Here is a 15,152-nt window from a genome sequence, read left to right on the forward strand (position 1 = left end):
ATTAGTGAAAGCATTGCTGTAAATTTGGTATCTGGTGGTGGGGCTTGCAAGAAGGAGATGTGGTTTGAGAAACACGGTGAGATGAGGCCATTTACAGTTAGAGAGCTTTAGAAAACAAAGAAAATGTCCTGCTCTTGAAGTGTTTCCTCATAATATTTTTTCGTTTTGATGGTTGAACCTATGCAATTTATTCCTTATTAAAATTTTCCTTTGTTTAATCTACATGCTGCAGTAATAACTGCCCTTAAATATGTAAAACTTCTTGATTCTTTTTCCTGTTTGTTTTTATTGGGGGGGGATTGCCCTAATTACTTGTAGGATTCCTACATGACTTCTCTTTGCTAGGCTAGCAGTAGTACTAGAAGGTTAAGTTGGTTGGCTGCCTTAAAGCCATTAATGCTTTTAAAGAAAACCATAAATAATCCTGACTGGAAGAGAATAGCTCTAAGATGCTTTTACAGCAATTATTACATCTTGTATCTTTGTGGAACTAATGTGGAGAAAGAGAATTACTGTGTCTGTGCTCAGCCATCACATTCAGCCTCACATTGCTGTGATGGGCATGGACTCAGCTTGTTTCACCCAGTCACTTGCATAAGTACATTCAGAGAGCGATTCCGTAGTCATGCACTGTACAAGGAGGAAGGAGAGTGGTCAAGCATGAGAAACAAACTGTGCTTAGTAATGTCGTCTCTTATTACATCTGCCTTCTCTCTCTCTCTTTTCAAGGTTACAAAGTGGGATGAATTTGCAAATTTGTTTTGTAAATGACAGTGGCAGCGATAAAGACAGTGATGCAGATGACAGCAAGACTGAAACAAGTCTGGATACTCCTTTGTCCCCCATGGTAAGTTTGTGTTGTAATCTTATAGAAGGACTGTTGCTCTGATGAAGAGCAGTACTAGAAAATAATTCAGAAAATCCAAACTGCAGAATTTAGCTGATGTTCCATCATTTCAAGCTCATTTCTGTCATGTTTATTAGGTAATTAAAGGCTGATTCTTATTCTCACTTAACAGCCTGTAATGAAAACCAATAGGTCATAGTTATCATTAAACTATTTATTTTTGTGTCTGTCTGTTTGTATTCTGTTTTTATCCCCAAGGGAAACCCAAAGCAGCTTACAATTCAGAAAAATTTGCAGAAATAGACAAGGAGGGAATAGGGTTGTTGTGAGTACAGAGCAGGTCTTCTCCTCTCTCTCCTAGTTGAACAGCCTGTCAACAAACCTGCAGTCCTCTTTCCCTTCAGCTCATGCCCAAGGAGTTTGCACCTCTGGGCACACCCAGGCCTTTTGATACTGTAGTGAAGGAGCCAACCAAAGTCAGCTGGGTGTTACTCAGCTGTTACTAGCCAGCTAACAGGCCTCTCTACATTTCTTCCTCTGCCAGAAAATGGCTCTGCCATTGCCAGACAAGAAGGGGGGGGGGAGGAAATCAGCTAGATGTTATTCAGCTGCTGCTAGGCTTGCAGGCAAGCTCTTCCCCATTTCTTCTCCACTTTTCTGCACATTGAGAGATTTTTTAGGAGTAGGTTTGCCAACCTCCAGGTTGTGGCTGGAAATCTCCCAGAATTAAAACAGAAATCAATTCCCCTGGAGAAAATGGCTGCTTTGGAGGTTGGACTGTATGGCATTATACCCTGCCAAGGTCCCTGCCCTCCCCAAACCCCAGGCTTCAGCCCCAAAATGTTGAGTTATTTCCCAACCCAGAGCTGGCAACCCAATTCATGATTCCAAGATTGATTTCCACATTGTACTGTGTGGGTTAGCTGTGAACCTTGCCTGTATGCAAGCCAGCCCAAAGGTACATGGCCAATTAACTAGGCCCTAACCTGGATGGCCTAGGCTACATGGTCTCATCAGATCTCAGAAGCTAAGCAGTATCAGCCCTGGTTAGTATTTGGATGGGAGACCACCAAGAAATTCCAGAGTACCTATGCAGAGGAAAGCAGTGGCAAATCACCTCTTGCCTTAAAACCCCCCATGGGGTTGCCGTAAGTCAGCTGCAACTAGACAGCACTTTACACACACACATGCAATGTTTAAATAGGTCAAGTTGATATAGTTTTTATATCAACTGTCTCTAGCTTACCTAGGGCCATCCACTTGGATTAACAGCGATTAAGCCAGCTGTGTTTTCCAGTCTTGCTATGTGATATTCTTTTAACTAGGAATGCCAGGGATCTAGCTGGGGATTGAGCCATGAAAATATTCTGATTCAGCCAAGATTGGATATCTGGTTGGTTGCAGATCATGACCACCAAGAGTTGAGCACATCTGAACCCAATCGGTTCATAAGAGCACGTCATTTGCTTATAGTAGTGGTAATGTTGCTTATTTTAATGGGCTAATTGAAAGAGTGTCTTCTTAGTTAATAAGCCTGCTCTGTGTATCAGATGTCAGTGCTAACATGTGTGCATATGTTGCGTCCTTTCCTAGAGCAAGCAGAGCTCTTCCTATTCTGACAGAGATACTACTGAAGAGGAGTCAGAGTCCCTAGATGACATGGATTTTCTTACGAGGCAAAAGAAACTTCAAGCTGAAGCAAAAATGGCCTTGGCAATGGCGAAACCAATGGCCAAAATGCAAGTAGAAGTGGAAAAGCAAAACAGGAAGAAATCTCCAGTAGCTGACCTTGTACGTATTATATTAAAAAATGTATCACCTGCCAGGAATTTCCATTTTGAGTGTCACCAAGCTTCCTGTAATGCCCTTCTTTTTATGTATCTTTGGAAAGCATTGAGGTTCTATTTGAGCTATAAGAAATAAAACCTCCTTATGATAAAACAGGGAGCTCTAGGCAGCCAGTGGCCTCTGATGCTGCCTTTTGACATCCTCTTCCAGGGCAAAAGAGTGCCTGTATGGTGGTTCTCTAACCCTGTATTGAGCCAGTTTTTTCCATACTTCCTCAAATTTGCACCCATTTGAAAATACTGGCTTCTATGCAAAGGTGTTATACTTAAGAAGACTGAAGCGTCTGTTCCCTCCATGCTACATTCCTTGGCAGAACAGGACCCTGGTCCATTCCCTAATGTCAAATTTGAAAACATCAAAGTCTCGTTAGAGTTAGCCTGAGCCAACTCATGCCAGACAATGTCCAGTTTAGGCCTCAGTATTCATATACCATTACACATTTGCCCAGTAATAGAAGGTGCTTATTCTGTCCCGATAGGGATGCATATGTTATATAGGGAGAGAGAAAGAAATAGCCTTGTACCCCTTCTGGTGAGCAGCAAGAATCCTCAGTCCTCATCAGGGTAGAGATTGTGGTGGGGGGGGGGTGTCTGCTTTTGTTTATTTAGTACATCTTTATTCTACGAGCTCAGGACAGTATTCTTTATTCCTGATTTTATCTTCACAACATCTGGTGAATTTAAGCTGAAAGTGACTGGCCCGTGGTCACCCAGCAGGCTCCATGGCAGTGTGGGGATTTGTAGGACCAATTCTTTCCAGTCCTTGTCCTACAATCTAACGTCTACATCACGGTCACTTTTCTTTTTTAAGCTATTTTTTCTATGTTTTAGAGAATCCCTTAGTTTGTCTATGAGTGGCTCTATTGTTTGCTGTTAGAAGGAATATTAAGAGAATATGAACATAAATTTTATTTTTATATAAAATGTGTGTCCCTGGCCTAAAAGGTTTTTAATTATGTCTTTAGCTGCCACATATGCCTCATATAAGTGAATGCTTGATGAAGAGAAGCTTAAAACCCACAGACCTGAGAGATATGACAATTGGGCAACTGCAAGTGATAGTCAATGATCTACATTCTCAGATAGAAAGTAAGTGAGAAAATACTTCTGGGTTGCTCTTATAATCTCCTTTCATTAATTAGGGTGTCTCATTGAAGATGCCTGTGAAAAGCAGTACCAGCGCATGGCTTAAAACATGGGTGGGGGGGAAATCCTTTCAGAGAAGGGATCCCAAGAGAATTATCAGAAGAAAAACAGTGTCCTGTGCATGAATTTAAGCAAGATGTCATTAAGCTTCTTTTGCAAGAATTCAGTACTAGGTTGAAGCTCACCTTTCCCTTGTATTTCCCATTAAGATGCAAACAAGGAAACTGAAGAGTGCTTACTGAGTTCCATGTGTTACATCGGTCATGTTCTCTGTGGCGGAACCGGCCCGATTCTGCCTTCAGACCCGGTCCCGTCTGCTCCCTATGGAGTCGCCAACTCCTGGAGGGAGCTATTTCTCCTCCTGCCCCTTGGGCTCGCTGCCACCACCTGCTCAGTCCCGGGGTTCAGATTGAGAGGAACAGGACTCCCAATCCCCCTCTCCAGCTGTGAGGCTGGGCCTCCAGGTCCTCTGCCACCCTGCACTTGGGTTTCACAGAGACCTCAGCGCTTCTTTGGGGCACCCCTGGAGGATTGGCACCGTATCCAACTGCATGCCTTCCCCCTTCCCCGGGGCCCCCTTCTCAACACAGCGTGGTCTAAAGCGGTCTGGGGATCTAGGTGGTACAGAGATTGACTGCCAGCATTTAAAACAGAAAAAACATTTATTTAAAAGGGAAAAGGATAGGGAAAGAAAAACAAAACAAAAACAGTTGCATCTACAAAATTAGCACAGCCCAGCACAGCACAGCCCAGCACAGCAAACAGCATAACAAAATAAAGTTGATTATAAACGCATCCGGCTGGCCCTGATCTAAACTTGCCCTGTCTTGTGAAGTACTTACTTAGTCTGCCTGCCTGGAGGCCTCATTTTCCTGAGCAGGCCTCCCCCACAGGCAGGAGCCTCCATTGCTCACCACATGCTCGCTCGAGCCCCAGTTCAAATCTGCTTCTCTTCCTGCCTAACACATGCAAGCAACAACAGCACTTCCTGCCTCTCTAGGAGACTTTCCCCCTAGCGTTGTTGGTTTGGCTCTGGAAGGGAGGGGGGGAGTGAGGGGAAGGCTACAAAGCCTGATGAATGGATTTACTGATCCCTGCCTTTTTGGATGAAGCACCAACACTCTCAGATGGCGTTTCTCCACATTCTCCTTACCTGTTTAGCCTAATATCCATTTGCCCTTTGTATGTCTTCCTCTTTTCAATTACCTTTGAAACACTAGTCCATAACTATGAGTATTCTCTTCAGTTTTATGAGATAAGAGATATCTAAGTCTTGGACAGGGCAGGGGATGGACTTATATCCATTGGTGTGAGATGAACATTCTGACTACACAAGGAAGAACATATATCTTTTCACATAGGACTTTACACTCCTACTTCCTCTATACAGGATCTGAATATAGATGGGGAAGAAGAGGTGCAGTCATTCTTTCATGTAAAATTAATGACATAGAATTAAATAATCAATACTGTTTACTCCCCCCCCCCAAAAAAAAAAAAAAAAACTCCTGACAGAGACCTGGGATTTCTCACTAGCTATAGGTGCTAGTATCTTGCATCTCCTACCTCTTACAGACAATGTTTCCTCTAAACTGCAGAGTCTCGTGAGCAAAAATTCTACTTTGTAAGCTACTGGTATTAAAGTTGTGAGTTACTACATACATTATTGTGTTCTGGGGTCATCCTTCCTGAGCCAAAACAAAAATATGTGAGCTGAAGACTAAAAATCTGTGAGGTAGCTCATACTAACTCAGCTTAGAGGGAACATTTCTTAAAGATACCAGTTAGTTCAGCAGTTTCTCTGTAAGCTCCTATTGTTATCTGCTTGTCTTTCACTAGGTTTTGTTTTAAATTTTATTTGGTCTATCAAAGATTGAGGGCTATTCTTACCCACTCTGAGTGAACTCTTTTTAACAGATCTTGTTTTAAACCGACTTCTCAATTATTTGTGTATATAAAATATCGATCTTACAGGCGTACACTTCAATGCATCTGATTAAGTGAGCTCTGACTCATCAAAGCTTATGCCAGAATAAATATTTTAAAGTCTTTAAGGTGCCACTAGACCCCTGTTGTAAATCCACAAATAGGCAATTTCATTTTTTGCAATGGTCAAGGTGTCATATGCCTATGGGAGTTTGCTCCAGTGGAACTTTTACAACAAAACCTCTTTGCCGGTGAATTAATGACCTGTAGTCTGGGGAAGGTCCAGATACTAGCAGATCACTCTGTAGTCCATAACAGTGTAAACTTACTAATTAATTGGCGTGCCTTCCCAGTGGCTGTCTACTGAAGCAGTTGAGTTGTGTTCGGCCAGATGTGAAGAATTCTTCCCTGAGGTCTTTTAGCACTGGTTGCTGTTTTGCAATTGCTGCTGGGATGTTAGAGAATCAGTAAAGCTGCTAGAAAATAGAAACCAATTCTACCATGAACTGGCTTAGCTTTTAATTTTTGAAGAAAGGCATTGAACAACTAAATTTTAATTTTTGAAGAAAGGCACTGCAGTAATCCCATGGTTAACACTAACTGTATGCCCTTTTGATGGGTTCTGTGAAGAGAATTCACATGTCACCAGGCGGGAAAGAGAGGGTGTACGACATTTTGTAGACTACTCCCAATTCCCAGCATTTTTGCTTGTGTACTTCACATGATACTGTGTTGTCATACAATAACAAATGCAGGTGCAAAGTGGCCATCTTAGACATTAGGATCTTGTCCCTCCTGTCATGATCAGATGGAAGGAGGGAGAAGAGATTGGATATCACTCAAGTATGCTGTTAAAACTTCTCCATTTGCATGTGAAGCTCACATAGTGGATAATTTTATCTGAATGTAGGAAAATTAAAAGGCATTCTTTCCAAAATGTTTTATAATTGTTTTTAAATATCTACAATGAACAAGCACAAAATTAACATGGGAAGGCATTCAAGTGTATGGCACAGGTGGTCTATCCTTACATATCTGCCAGTTTATAAAACATGAAAAATGTATTACATATTTTCAAATTGCTTCTTTAAAAGACAGAGGAAGGATGTAAGGTTTGTTTGTCTGGCATATAATATGCACTTGTTAATCCTGAGATCAAAGAGAATTTAAATATTTGCTACAGTGCCCCAAAACTGCAGCAGCTTAGATAATGTTTTATTGTGTCATTCTGATACAATGAGGACCTTTGCTGATTAAAAAATGAGAGAAAGAGAGACACTTATCTTGTTGTTTTCTCCTGGCATAAACTGGGCATGACAAGTGGCATGCCGTCATACAATTGTAAGCTGTTGTGGTAGTTTTAAAAAGCAGCATTCTTTCGCCTGGAAAACCTCAGACAATGAGGTCCCCCACACATAAACCAAGGACAAGCATGATCGATCACATACCTATATTATAAGGTTTTCCCATTGCCTCCAGCAAGTAAGGGTGTGCCAGGTCAGACGCGGCTTGATTCTACAGGTCAAGATTAAAGAAATTGTATCTTCTGAGGGGTATTGTTGATTATCTCATGATGAGCCATACAGTAGTCATATTGATATTTTAGCTGAAGCTTGTTATTAACAAAACTAGTTACTGTTCTCAAACCATTATTTCATCAGCCTCCCTAACTATATGCAAGCCAGATATAAGTGTCTGTTTGTTTTCATCTTTGCATGAGTTGCTGGATTTCTCTAAGGATTAGTCACTGTTTAGGGGTTATGTCTAAATGAAAATTAAACTTTTTGTCATCTCCACCCCCCCCTCCCCCGCCTTCCTGGTGTCAGGCTTGAATGAAGAACTCGTGCAACTGCTGCTTATTCGAGATGAATTGCACACGGAACAGGACGCCATGCTGGTAGACATTGAAGACTTGACCAGGTGAATAATGATTTCTAATTAGGACTGTCTCAAGGCCTTTGGCTGAGGATGGCATGGGGGGAAAGTGGCTCTCTGAATCTGTGGTCTGAAAACATCCTCAGCCAACAGCTAGATCACCCTATTTCCTGCCAAATGCCAGCTTGAATCACACGTATACCTGCTTGGGTAAAGTCACTATTGTGGCAGCGACTCTTGTGCCCTCAAATGGCACATTGGGTGCCATTTTCTGTCCATTTGACTTTCTCTTCCTGCAGCAGGTGATTACTACCTCAGCCCCCACCCCAGAATCTACACATTTGGAAGGTAGAACATTTATTTGCAGGTTACATTGTCCTTTCAGATGGTTAATCAATGTATGGCTTGTTGGGTCGTCTTGTGTTTAAAATTCAACACCTGGATGTTCCTGTAGCAGTAGCCTGGCCTTTCCCTTTGTTTTGGGAAGTTATTACTATACAGACACTTAAAATTAGGTGATTTTGTCGAGGGAGAGAAAAGAGAGTTGAACTAAAGACGTATACTGAAACTTTTTCATGAATCTGCCTATTGGTGGCTCCCTCTTAATTATAATTCCACCTATTTTCCTTTCTGCGCCAATCATTTTCTCGCCTCCTTTATAATACAGCTGCCATCTTTGTTTCTTACCTTCTTAACTGTTCCATTCCAAAAATAGCTTACTTTCAAGATCTTACAACTCTTTTCTGCTCCTTACTTCCCTGAGTAAGCAGTATAACCTACTAACTGCATGCCCCTCCATTTAAAACCTGTTATTAAACATATAGTCTGGAATAGAAAACAGAACAGCAACAGATAGAGCAAAATACTTTCAGATTCTTTGGCTCACAGCAGCCAAAATCCATCCAGATTAACTGTAAATAGGACTTGGGAAGCTTTTAAAAACTTTTTAAATCAAACGGCTAAAGAATAAAGGCCAATAACAAGGTCAGTCTCTAACGACTATATTTGTACCTTGACCATCAGCTATTTCATTATTCATATCACAGAGTAAGGCCTGATGGAGAGGTGGGGGATTGGGACTATGGAAGTAGAAGATTTGCAGCTTGCATTTTCTGTAATGAAATCAGGGGTGTGGTCCGTTGGGTTGATGAGATTGCTTGTCTCTGTTTCAGTTTATACTTACCTAACCAACAGTCTAGATATACAACAATGTGAAATTAATTACCCTTACTCTTGCTGTACCTCTCACTTGAATGCTTCTCGTCTTGTGCTAGTGTGTATAACCCTAGGGGGGAAGAAATGTGTTCTTCAGCTGCAGGCAGAGATAAGACTATCTGAATTAAACATACCCAACTATATATTTTTTCTGCAATATTTCTTTTACAGTGCGGCCCCCTATCAATACCATGGTAATTTAGCACCATTGCTGCAGACAAGGTAAAATCCAGTAAAACCTCACTTCTCCAGATCTCTCTAATCCAGACCCTTCCTTATTCAGTACATCCCTTATGTATTTCCCCTTCTATAAATCCTTTGTCACCCTCTGTTCCAGACAACTTTCATATTTCTCGGATTGTCTGGTTAGGGAAGGTTCTGTAATAAGACAGCAGCAAAAAATGCTAAATCTCCTTTCTTACAGCTTTCCACCATAGGGCATCTGCCACCTTTTGGAAAACAAATGCTAAAGCCTTTCAAAGTAGAAAATGGCCTGGACATGCAACCTGTGGCTTGGATCCATACTAGTGTTTCTGCTCATTGTTGTACCTGTGTAGCACAATTTCCCTTTCTTCCACTAGCAGCTTAACATGTCTCCTGAAATCCTGTTCCCAGGTGAGAAGGGGCCCCCAGGAACAGAATTTGGGGGAGCATTTCAGACTGCCATGGAATGGGGAAAATAATACGTTCCATGAGCACAATAGTTTACAACCACAGAAACACTGGATCCAAGCCCCTGTTTTCTCTGCTTACATAATATAAATGCCATTTTAGGTAGATGATTAAACTTCATTACATTATTATTTTTGTCGTATAGGACAGGGGACTGTTGATGTGACCAGCACTTTGAGTAGGAGTGCATCATTGGTTACCCAATATTTAACAAGCTTATTTACATTTTTCCTCTTCTCACCCCCCACCCTTTGTTTTTGAGGCCCATGGAAACTTTAGGAGATTACAGATTTTTGAAACCCTTGTAGGACTTTTCTATAAAGAATACATTGGAAGATTTGTAAGGGAGAGGAGCTTCATGCTTTAAAAATATAATTGGCATGCACCTACCCTCTGCACTTTTCTAAACGATAGTCTGGATATATCATGAAAATTAACAGTTTTTTTTTTTAATGTGCTTCTCGTTCACAGGATATTTTCACTAGGGATTGGCACAAATTGGCTCACATACAAAAGTTTGTCACCAATTTTGGCCAGTTCATGGTTCACAAAGTGATGTTTGTGAACTGAAGAACTGGCATGAACTTCCATGAATTTTCTGCTCTTCACAAAAAACAGCTGAGCAACTGGAAGCCCCTGCTTGCTCAGCTTTTTGGTTTAAATGGCTATTTAAACCATTGCGTTTCTGCTCCCCACTTTTGGCAGCAACCAGAAAGCAGGAGTTTAATCTTTAAATAGCTCGAGAACCAATACATATTGGTTTGTGGTTCAGCTGCAAACTGAACTGCAAAACAATGCAGTTTGTGCCCATCCCTAATTTTTAATGCAGTCAATTTATTTGATCTTCAGCTTGAAAACACTGCTGAACACCTGAGTTGGTAGCACATGGTACATGTGCACAGTAAATAGGCAGCAAAATAAAATAAACATAATACTGCCTCATATGTGTTAGAGAATTAATCATGCAAACAGAAAGTGAACAACAGAGGTAGGGTGGACCAGAGACTATAGGTATGATCTAAAGACACATGGCAGATCTTGTTTTTTTTTAAATTGTTTGAAACAAAACTTTTTGTAGTACAGTGTATATGATAGCTCTTCCTGGGGTTGAGAAGGGGTGTTTTTTCCCCTTCAAAAAAGGGTATACAGTGAAAGAAGTTGCGTACCATCACTGCAAGAAGCTTGCATGGGCAAAACAGTGGGCACTGTTAAGCAAAACATCCTTATCTTGTCTGTAAACACTCATGACTATTGGCTGATACATGCAACCATGTGAGTGGGCGTTGACTGCCAAGATGAAATCCTTGTCCATGTTGATGAGCCAGTTATATGCAGGCACTATGGATTTGCCTTTGGTCTCACTGCAGCAAACAAAGACAAATCCTACAGGTTGACACCAATGCATGCAACCAGATTTAATGGGAAAGAGTCTCAGGAAACAAACACAGGGCAAGGTTTCTATGGCTAGCACTAGTAGGCTATGGCTAGCGTTAGTAGGCTTTAGCAAATGAACATAAGAGGAGGAGTGAAATTTTGGAGTTAGTGAACATAATACAACCTAGATTTATCGGATGCCTCTAACTGTGCCAGCACCGGCACAACTGAGCTCCATCATGCACACATTCTATCATCTACATAAATATCAAGAAATGTTGGTGTCTGGGAATCCAGCACAAGCTCAAGCTTAACTGAGAACTTGGCATTAGCTTAGTTGCCTTCCTTCGCTTCTTAGCCAAGAAGAATTTTCCAAGCAATCATGAATCAAACACACTTCTCAAAGAATCTAGGGAACAGCTGTTTTGTATGTGTATGCGATCAGATGTCTGTCTTTCTGTCTGACATCCCATTCCCTTCCTCTCTGTCCAATGAGGTAGTCTTCTGTGATGTCTGTTTAAGCAGAAGTTGTTCTGATGGAAGGAAGGCTCTTTCGTAAACTTATTCATACTGCAGAGAACAAAAATTGCATGTGCCTTCTGTCATCTTGGATGTACTACATAGATGCAAAGGTTGGACAGGTCTTGTTATATTTACCAATGTATGGCACAGTGTTCTGTTTGTTTTCTTGGTGTTCTTTCACATTGAGGATTAAATTCCAGAGAAGCAAATATGAACATGGTAAGTGGCCTGTCTAAACTGGTAATACTGTCAGTTAAATAACTGGGGTTTTCGCTTTCCTTTGTCAATGATATGGCAGTGTCTCAGCAATCTTGTAAACTAAAGATACTTTGTTCAGTAACTGAGAACCCAATAACTGAAAGGAACTACAGTATTAAGAAAGCTTGGGACCTAGGTTGTCTGCCTGTAATCCCCTATCAAATTCTCTGCCTTGATCTGTGGGTGGGGTTCTCACATTGAAAGTCATTCCACACTTTGAATGATATAAAATTGTTTAAATGTTTAATTAGCCTGTCAGATACCTTCTGTGACAAAGTATTTCATTGACCCAAGGTTTATTTTATTTATTTATTTAAAACACTTATATGCCACTTTCCCACCTAAATAGGGTTCCCAAGTCAGCAAACATCAAGGCATAAAAACATTCTGTGTTTCGGAGCAGTCTGAAATTTTGCAGCCACATGAAAGGATGCAATTCTTGTCATATCCTTTTCATATCCTCGAATTGACTCAAGAGAAATGAGTCAAATTTCCATAGGAAAAAAAGAAGTTAGGCTTCCATGGCTTCCCCTCATCCATGAAAAACAAATTTACTTTGCATGTTATTTCATTCTACAGTTGCATTTCCTCAAGCAATTTCCTTAAAATTCCTGTAGCGTTCGTCTTAATTTAAACTTCTGAAGACTGTGATTAATTTTTCCCCCATGCTGGAATTGTAGCCCAGAGTGGTCTGATTAATAGGATCATTTCAGTTGGCTAGGTAATTGCAGCAAAAGGATTGTAATACTAAATTAACCTGAAGAGACACTGAGTTTCTATACTGAATGTTATTTGTTCTTGCTTTCTTTCAATATTGCATGTAAATAAGAATCATTTCTTGTTTCATCTGTAATGACTGCGCTTTCCCCATTTCTCTTCAGACACGCTGAGAGTCAGCAGAAGCACATGGCAGAGAAAATGCCGACAAAATAGAATTGGAAGCCATCAGACTAGAGAAAGAGCTAGAACTTTTTTTTGCTTCTGTGGTTGTACAAATGCTGACGCTCCACGGGTGGTGCACAAGAAATCAGTGTTAGTCATTGATTCCGGGCACAATCTCCTAAGCACCAGGAACCCCGCACGAGCCCCCCTCAAAACTAACAGTGGATGCGCAGCAACAGTGCTTGGTGAATTGCTCCCAATGTCTGAAGCTTTATGTCCGGTGATTGGCCTACATGCTTTTTAATTTATTCGCTATTATTTTTTACTTGTGCCACTAAATATTGGACAGTTAAATAATCTTATTGTAGAACAAAATGTACAGTACTTATAAACATTGCAAACCATGAAAGAAGAAGAGAGGGTAGTTTAACATTTTATTTTTGTTTATTTTAGAGGTTTTTTTAAGTAAACAGTATTTACCATTAACCACTACTTATTGTTTCACCGTAGTTTTAAAACAAATGAAATTGTAATTTGACGGTGCTATACAAGTTAAAAGAAAAACATACATGCCTGCCTCATAGTGAAGTTGTAGCTTTCAGTAATATGTATATTTTAATCAGTTTTCAACATTTTGTGAATGTTGACTACCTGGCATTCATTTTTAGATGTGCTATTAACATGCAGTTGGGTTGAAAGAGTTACCTTGAAAGTTTTATGTATAAATATGTAAAATAAAAATTAAAAATTTCTTTCATATGATCTGTCTTTTTGTTGACTAGTTGGTGATTCACTTGAGTTATATTCACCCAACTATGTGAAATTCCTTCTTTTGTCACCGCCAAAAAGTAGAATATATAATGTTAGTAGTTCTATTTGGCATTTGTAAGAACACTAGTAGGCTAATATGAGAGTTGTTCAAAGATAGGTCCAAATATACATTTGGGGTTTTTTTTATTTTGTGGGCTAAAACTTTCAAAAATGCTACTTCAAAATTGTATAACTAAACTTGAATTAAACTCAATTAGATACATGAATATATCATTTTTTGTCTTTTAGATGATCATACTTACAATCCTCATGCGATTTAATATTTGTGAGTGGGACACTTTTGCCCTAACCTAAAGCTAAGCAGTTAGGGGCCAGTCTTCATGTGATGTAGAGATCCATAACTGGGTCTCCCTAGGACTTTGGTTTTTTCCTGTAAACCAGGCCAAGGGGGCTACTCTAACCCTTGAGGTTTCCCACATGCAGGCCTCAGATTCAGCAGGAGCTCACGAAAGCACAGCTCTCAGCATCTGTCCTTTACTTTAGCAGGAGGTCAGAAAAGTGGCAGTATGAGTTTAATAGAGTATAATTTGCTTGCAGTGATGCAAAATGTTTGAATCTGAAGAGAAACCAAACGATGGGTGTAATGCTGAGTGCCCTGTTAATCAAAGTGGAGTGTGTGTCAGGTACACCTAAAACAAACACGTTCCTAATTTTTTTCAATGCTCTAAATTGTAATTAGTATTGAACTTTTTTCTGCCTGCTCCGATTCCAAAGATCGACCTATGTGCCTTTGCCCTCCTCCTCTCTTTTTATTCACAGAGTGATCTTTTGAAGTAAGTTGGGTTGAGAGAAAGTGACTGGTCCTAGGTCTCCCAGTGGCCTTCAATGAAGTGGGGTTTGAGCCCAGATCTCCACACACTATCTCAACTATATTATAATGGCAATCTATCCTTCTAAGTTCTGCACCTTGATAAACTGAAATGGCATGTTTAACCAGAAAGTGATAATACGTATTTGCAATATTTATTAGAAAATGTATCAATACAATGTTTTAAGAGAGCAAAATATTAGCTGTTAGAATGTATTGTCCTCATATCAGCACAAATACTTTTTGGAAATGGCCTCATTGTTTTGCATGAAATGAAATGGAGAAATGTTCCTGGGCTTCCTTCGCTTCCTATTCAGCAACATTTTCCTTTCCTCCTGCTAGTTAAGAGCATGATGCCATCTTTAATCCCTCAAAAGGGAATTCTCTTAGATCAGATTGCTTCCCTTCCACTAAGACTTCCTCTGACCAAAAAGGACTTTCTCTGTCAAATGAAGACTACACAGAAGAGAGTCATTAGATCCAACCCACTTTATCAGACTTTGATGTAAGACCAACCATTTGATGGAAATTCCAAACTGCAGAAGGTCACAGATGAATACTCTGGGGAAATAAGAGTCAGATGGCAACAAAGGAAGTAATGGCAAACATGGAGTGATTTCTCGAGTTCGTGTTATCTCCTCTCCAAATCAGGTTGGTTTGTTATCATTCTGGTATTTAATATTCACACACTCATTTATTCTTTTAATGCAATATGTCCTAATTTTATGCTCAAAAAATGAGTAACTTAAAATGTATAATTCCTGTTTTTGTAAGTAATACAAGAAGGTAAATGTGTTGAAAGGGATGAAACAGTTAAATACATAGCAAGAATTTTTAAAAAATGAAGCAGTGCCTTTTACATAGAAAATAATTAGTATAGAGAACCTGCCTCATTAACCTTTTTAGAACACACTGACAGTGTCAACAAGTGTGTAAATAATGAGCAAGC

General features: G+C 40.1%; 1 protein-coding gene across 10 annotated transcripts in view; it reads left to right on the forward strand.

Annotated features, from left to right (window-relative positions):
- Positions 1 to 13,323, forward strand: part of SCHIP1 (schwannomin interacting protein 1) — a 621,980-nt gene extending 608,657 nt beyond the window's left edge. For 5 of the 10 annotated variants that reach the window (XM_060242397.1, XM_060242399.1, XM_060242401.1 and 2 more), the window contains 6 exons: positions 730 to 847; positions 2,441 to 2,638; positions 3,660 to 3,783; positions 7,593 to 7,686; positions 9,028 to 9,078; positions 12,564 to 13,323. In XM_060242397.1, coding sequence (XP_060098380.1) covers positions 730 to 847; positions 2,441 to 2,638; positions 3,660 to 3,783; positions 7,593 to 7,686; positions 9,028 to 9,078; positions 12,564 to 12,615 — 637 coding nt within the window. In that variant the 3' untranslated portion in view covers positions 12,616 to 13,323. The remainder of the gene's footprint in view (positions 1 to 729; positions 848 to 2,440; positions 2,639 to 3,659; positions 3,784 to 7,592; positions 7,687 to 9,027; positions 9,079 to 12,563) is intronic. The other 5 variants (XM_060242398.1, XM_060242402.1, XM_060242407.1 and 2 more) reach the window with 1 other exon arrangement.
- Positions 13,324 to 15,152: the final 1,829 nt, after the last annotated feature.

The sequence above is a fragment of the Heteronotia binoei genome, chromosome 6 (genome assembly GCF_032191835.1).
Source record: "Heteronotia binoei isolate CCM8104 ecotype False Entrance Well chromosome 6, APGP_CSIRO_Hbin_v1, whole genome shotgun sequence".
Classification (NCBI taxonomy): Eukaryota; Metazoa; Chordata; class Lepidosauria; order Squamata; family Gekkonidae; genus Heteronotia; species Heteronotia binoei.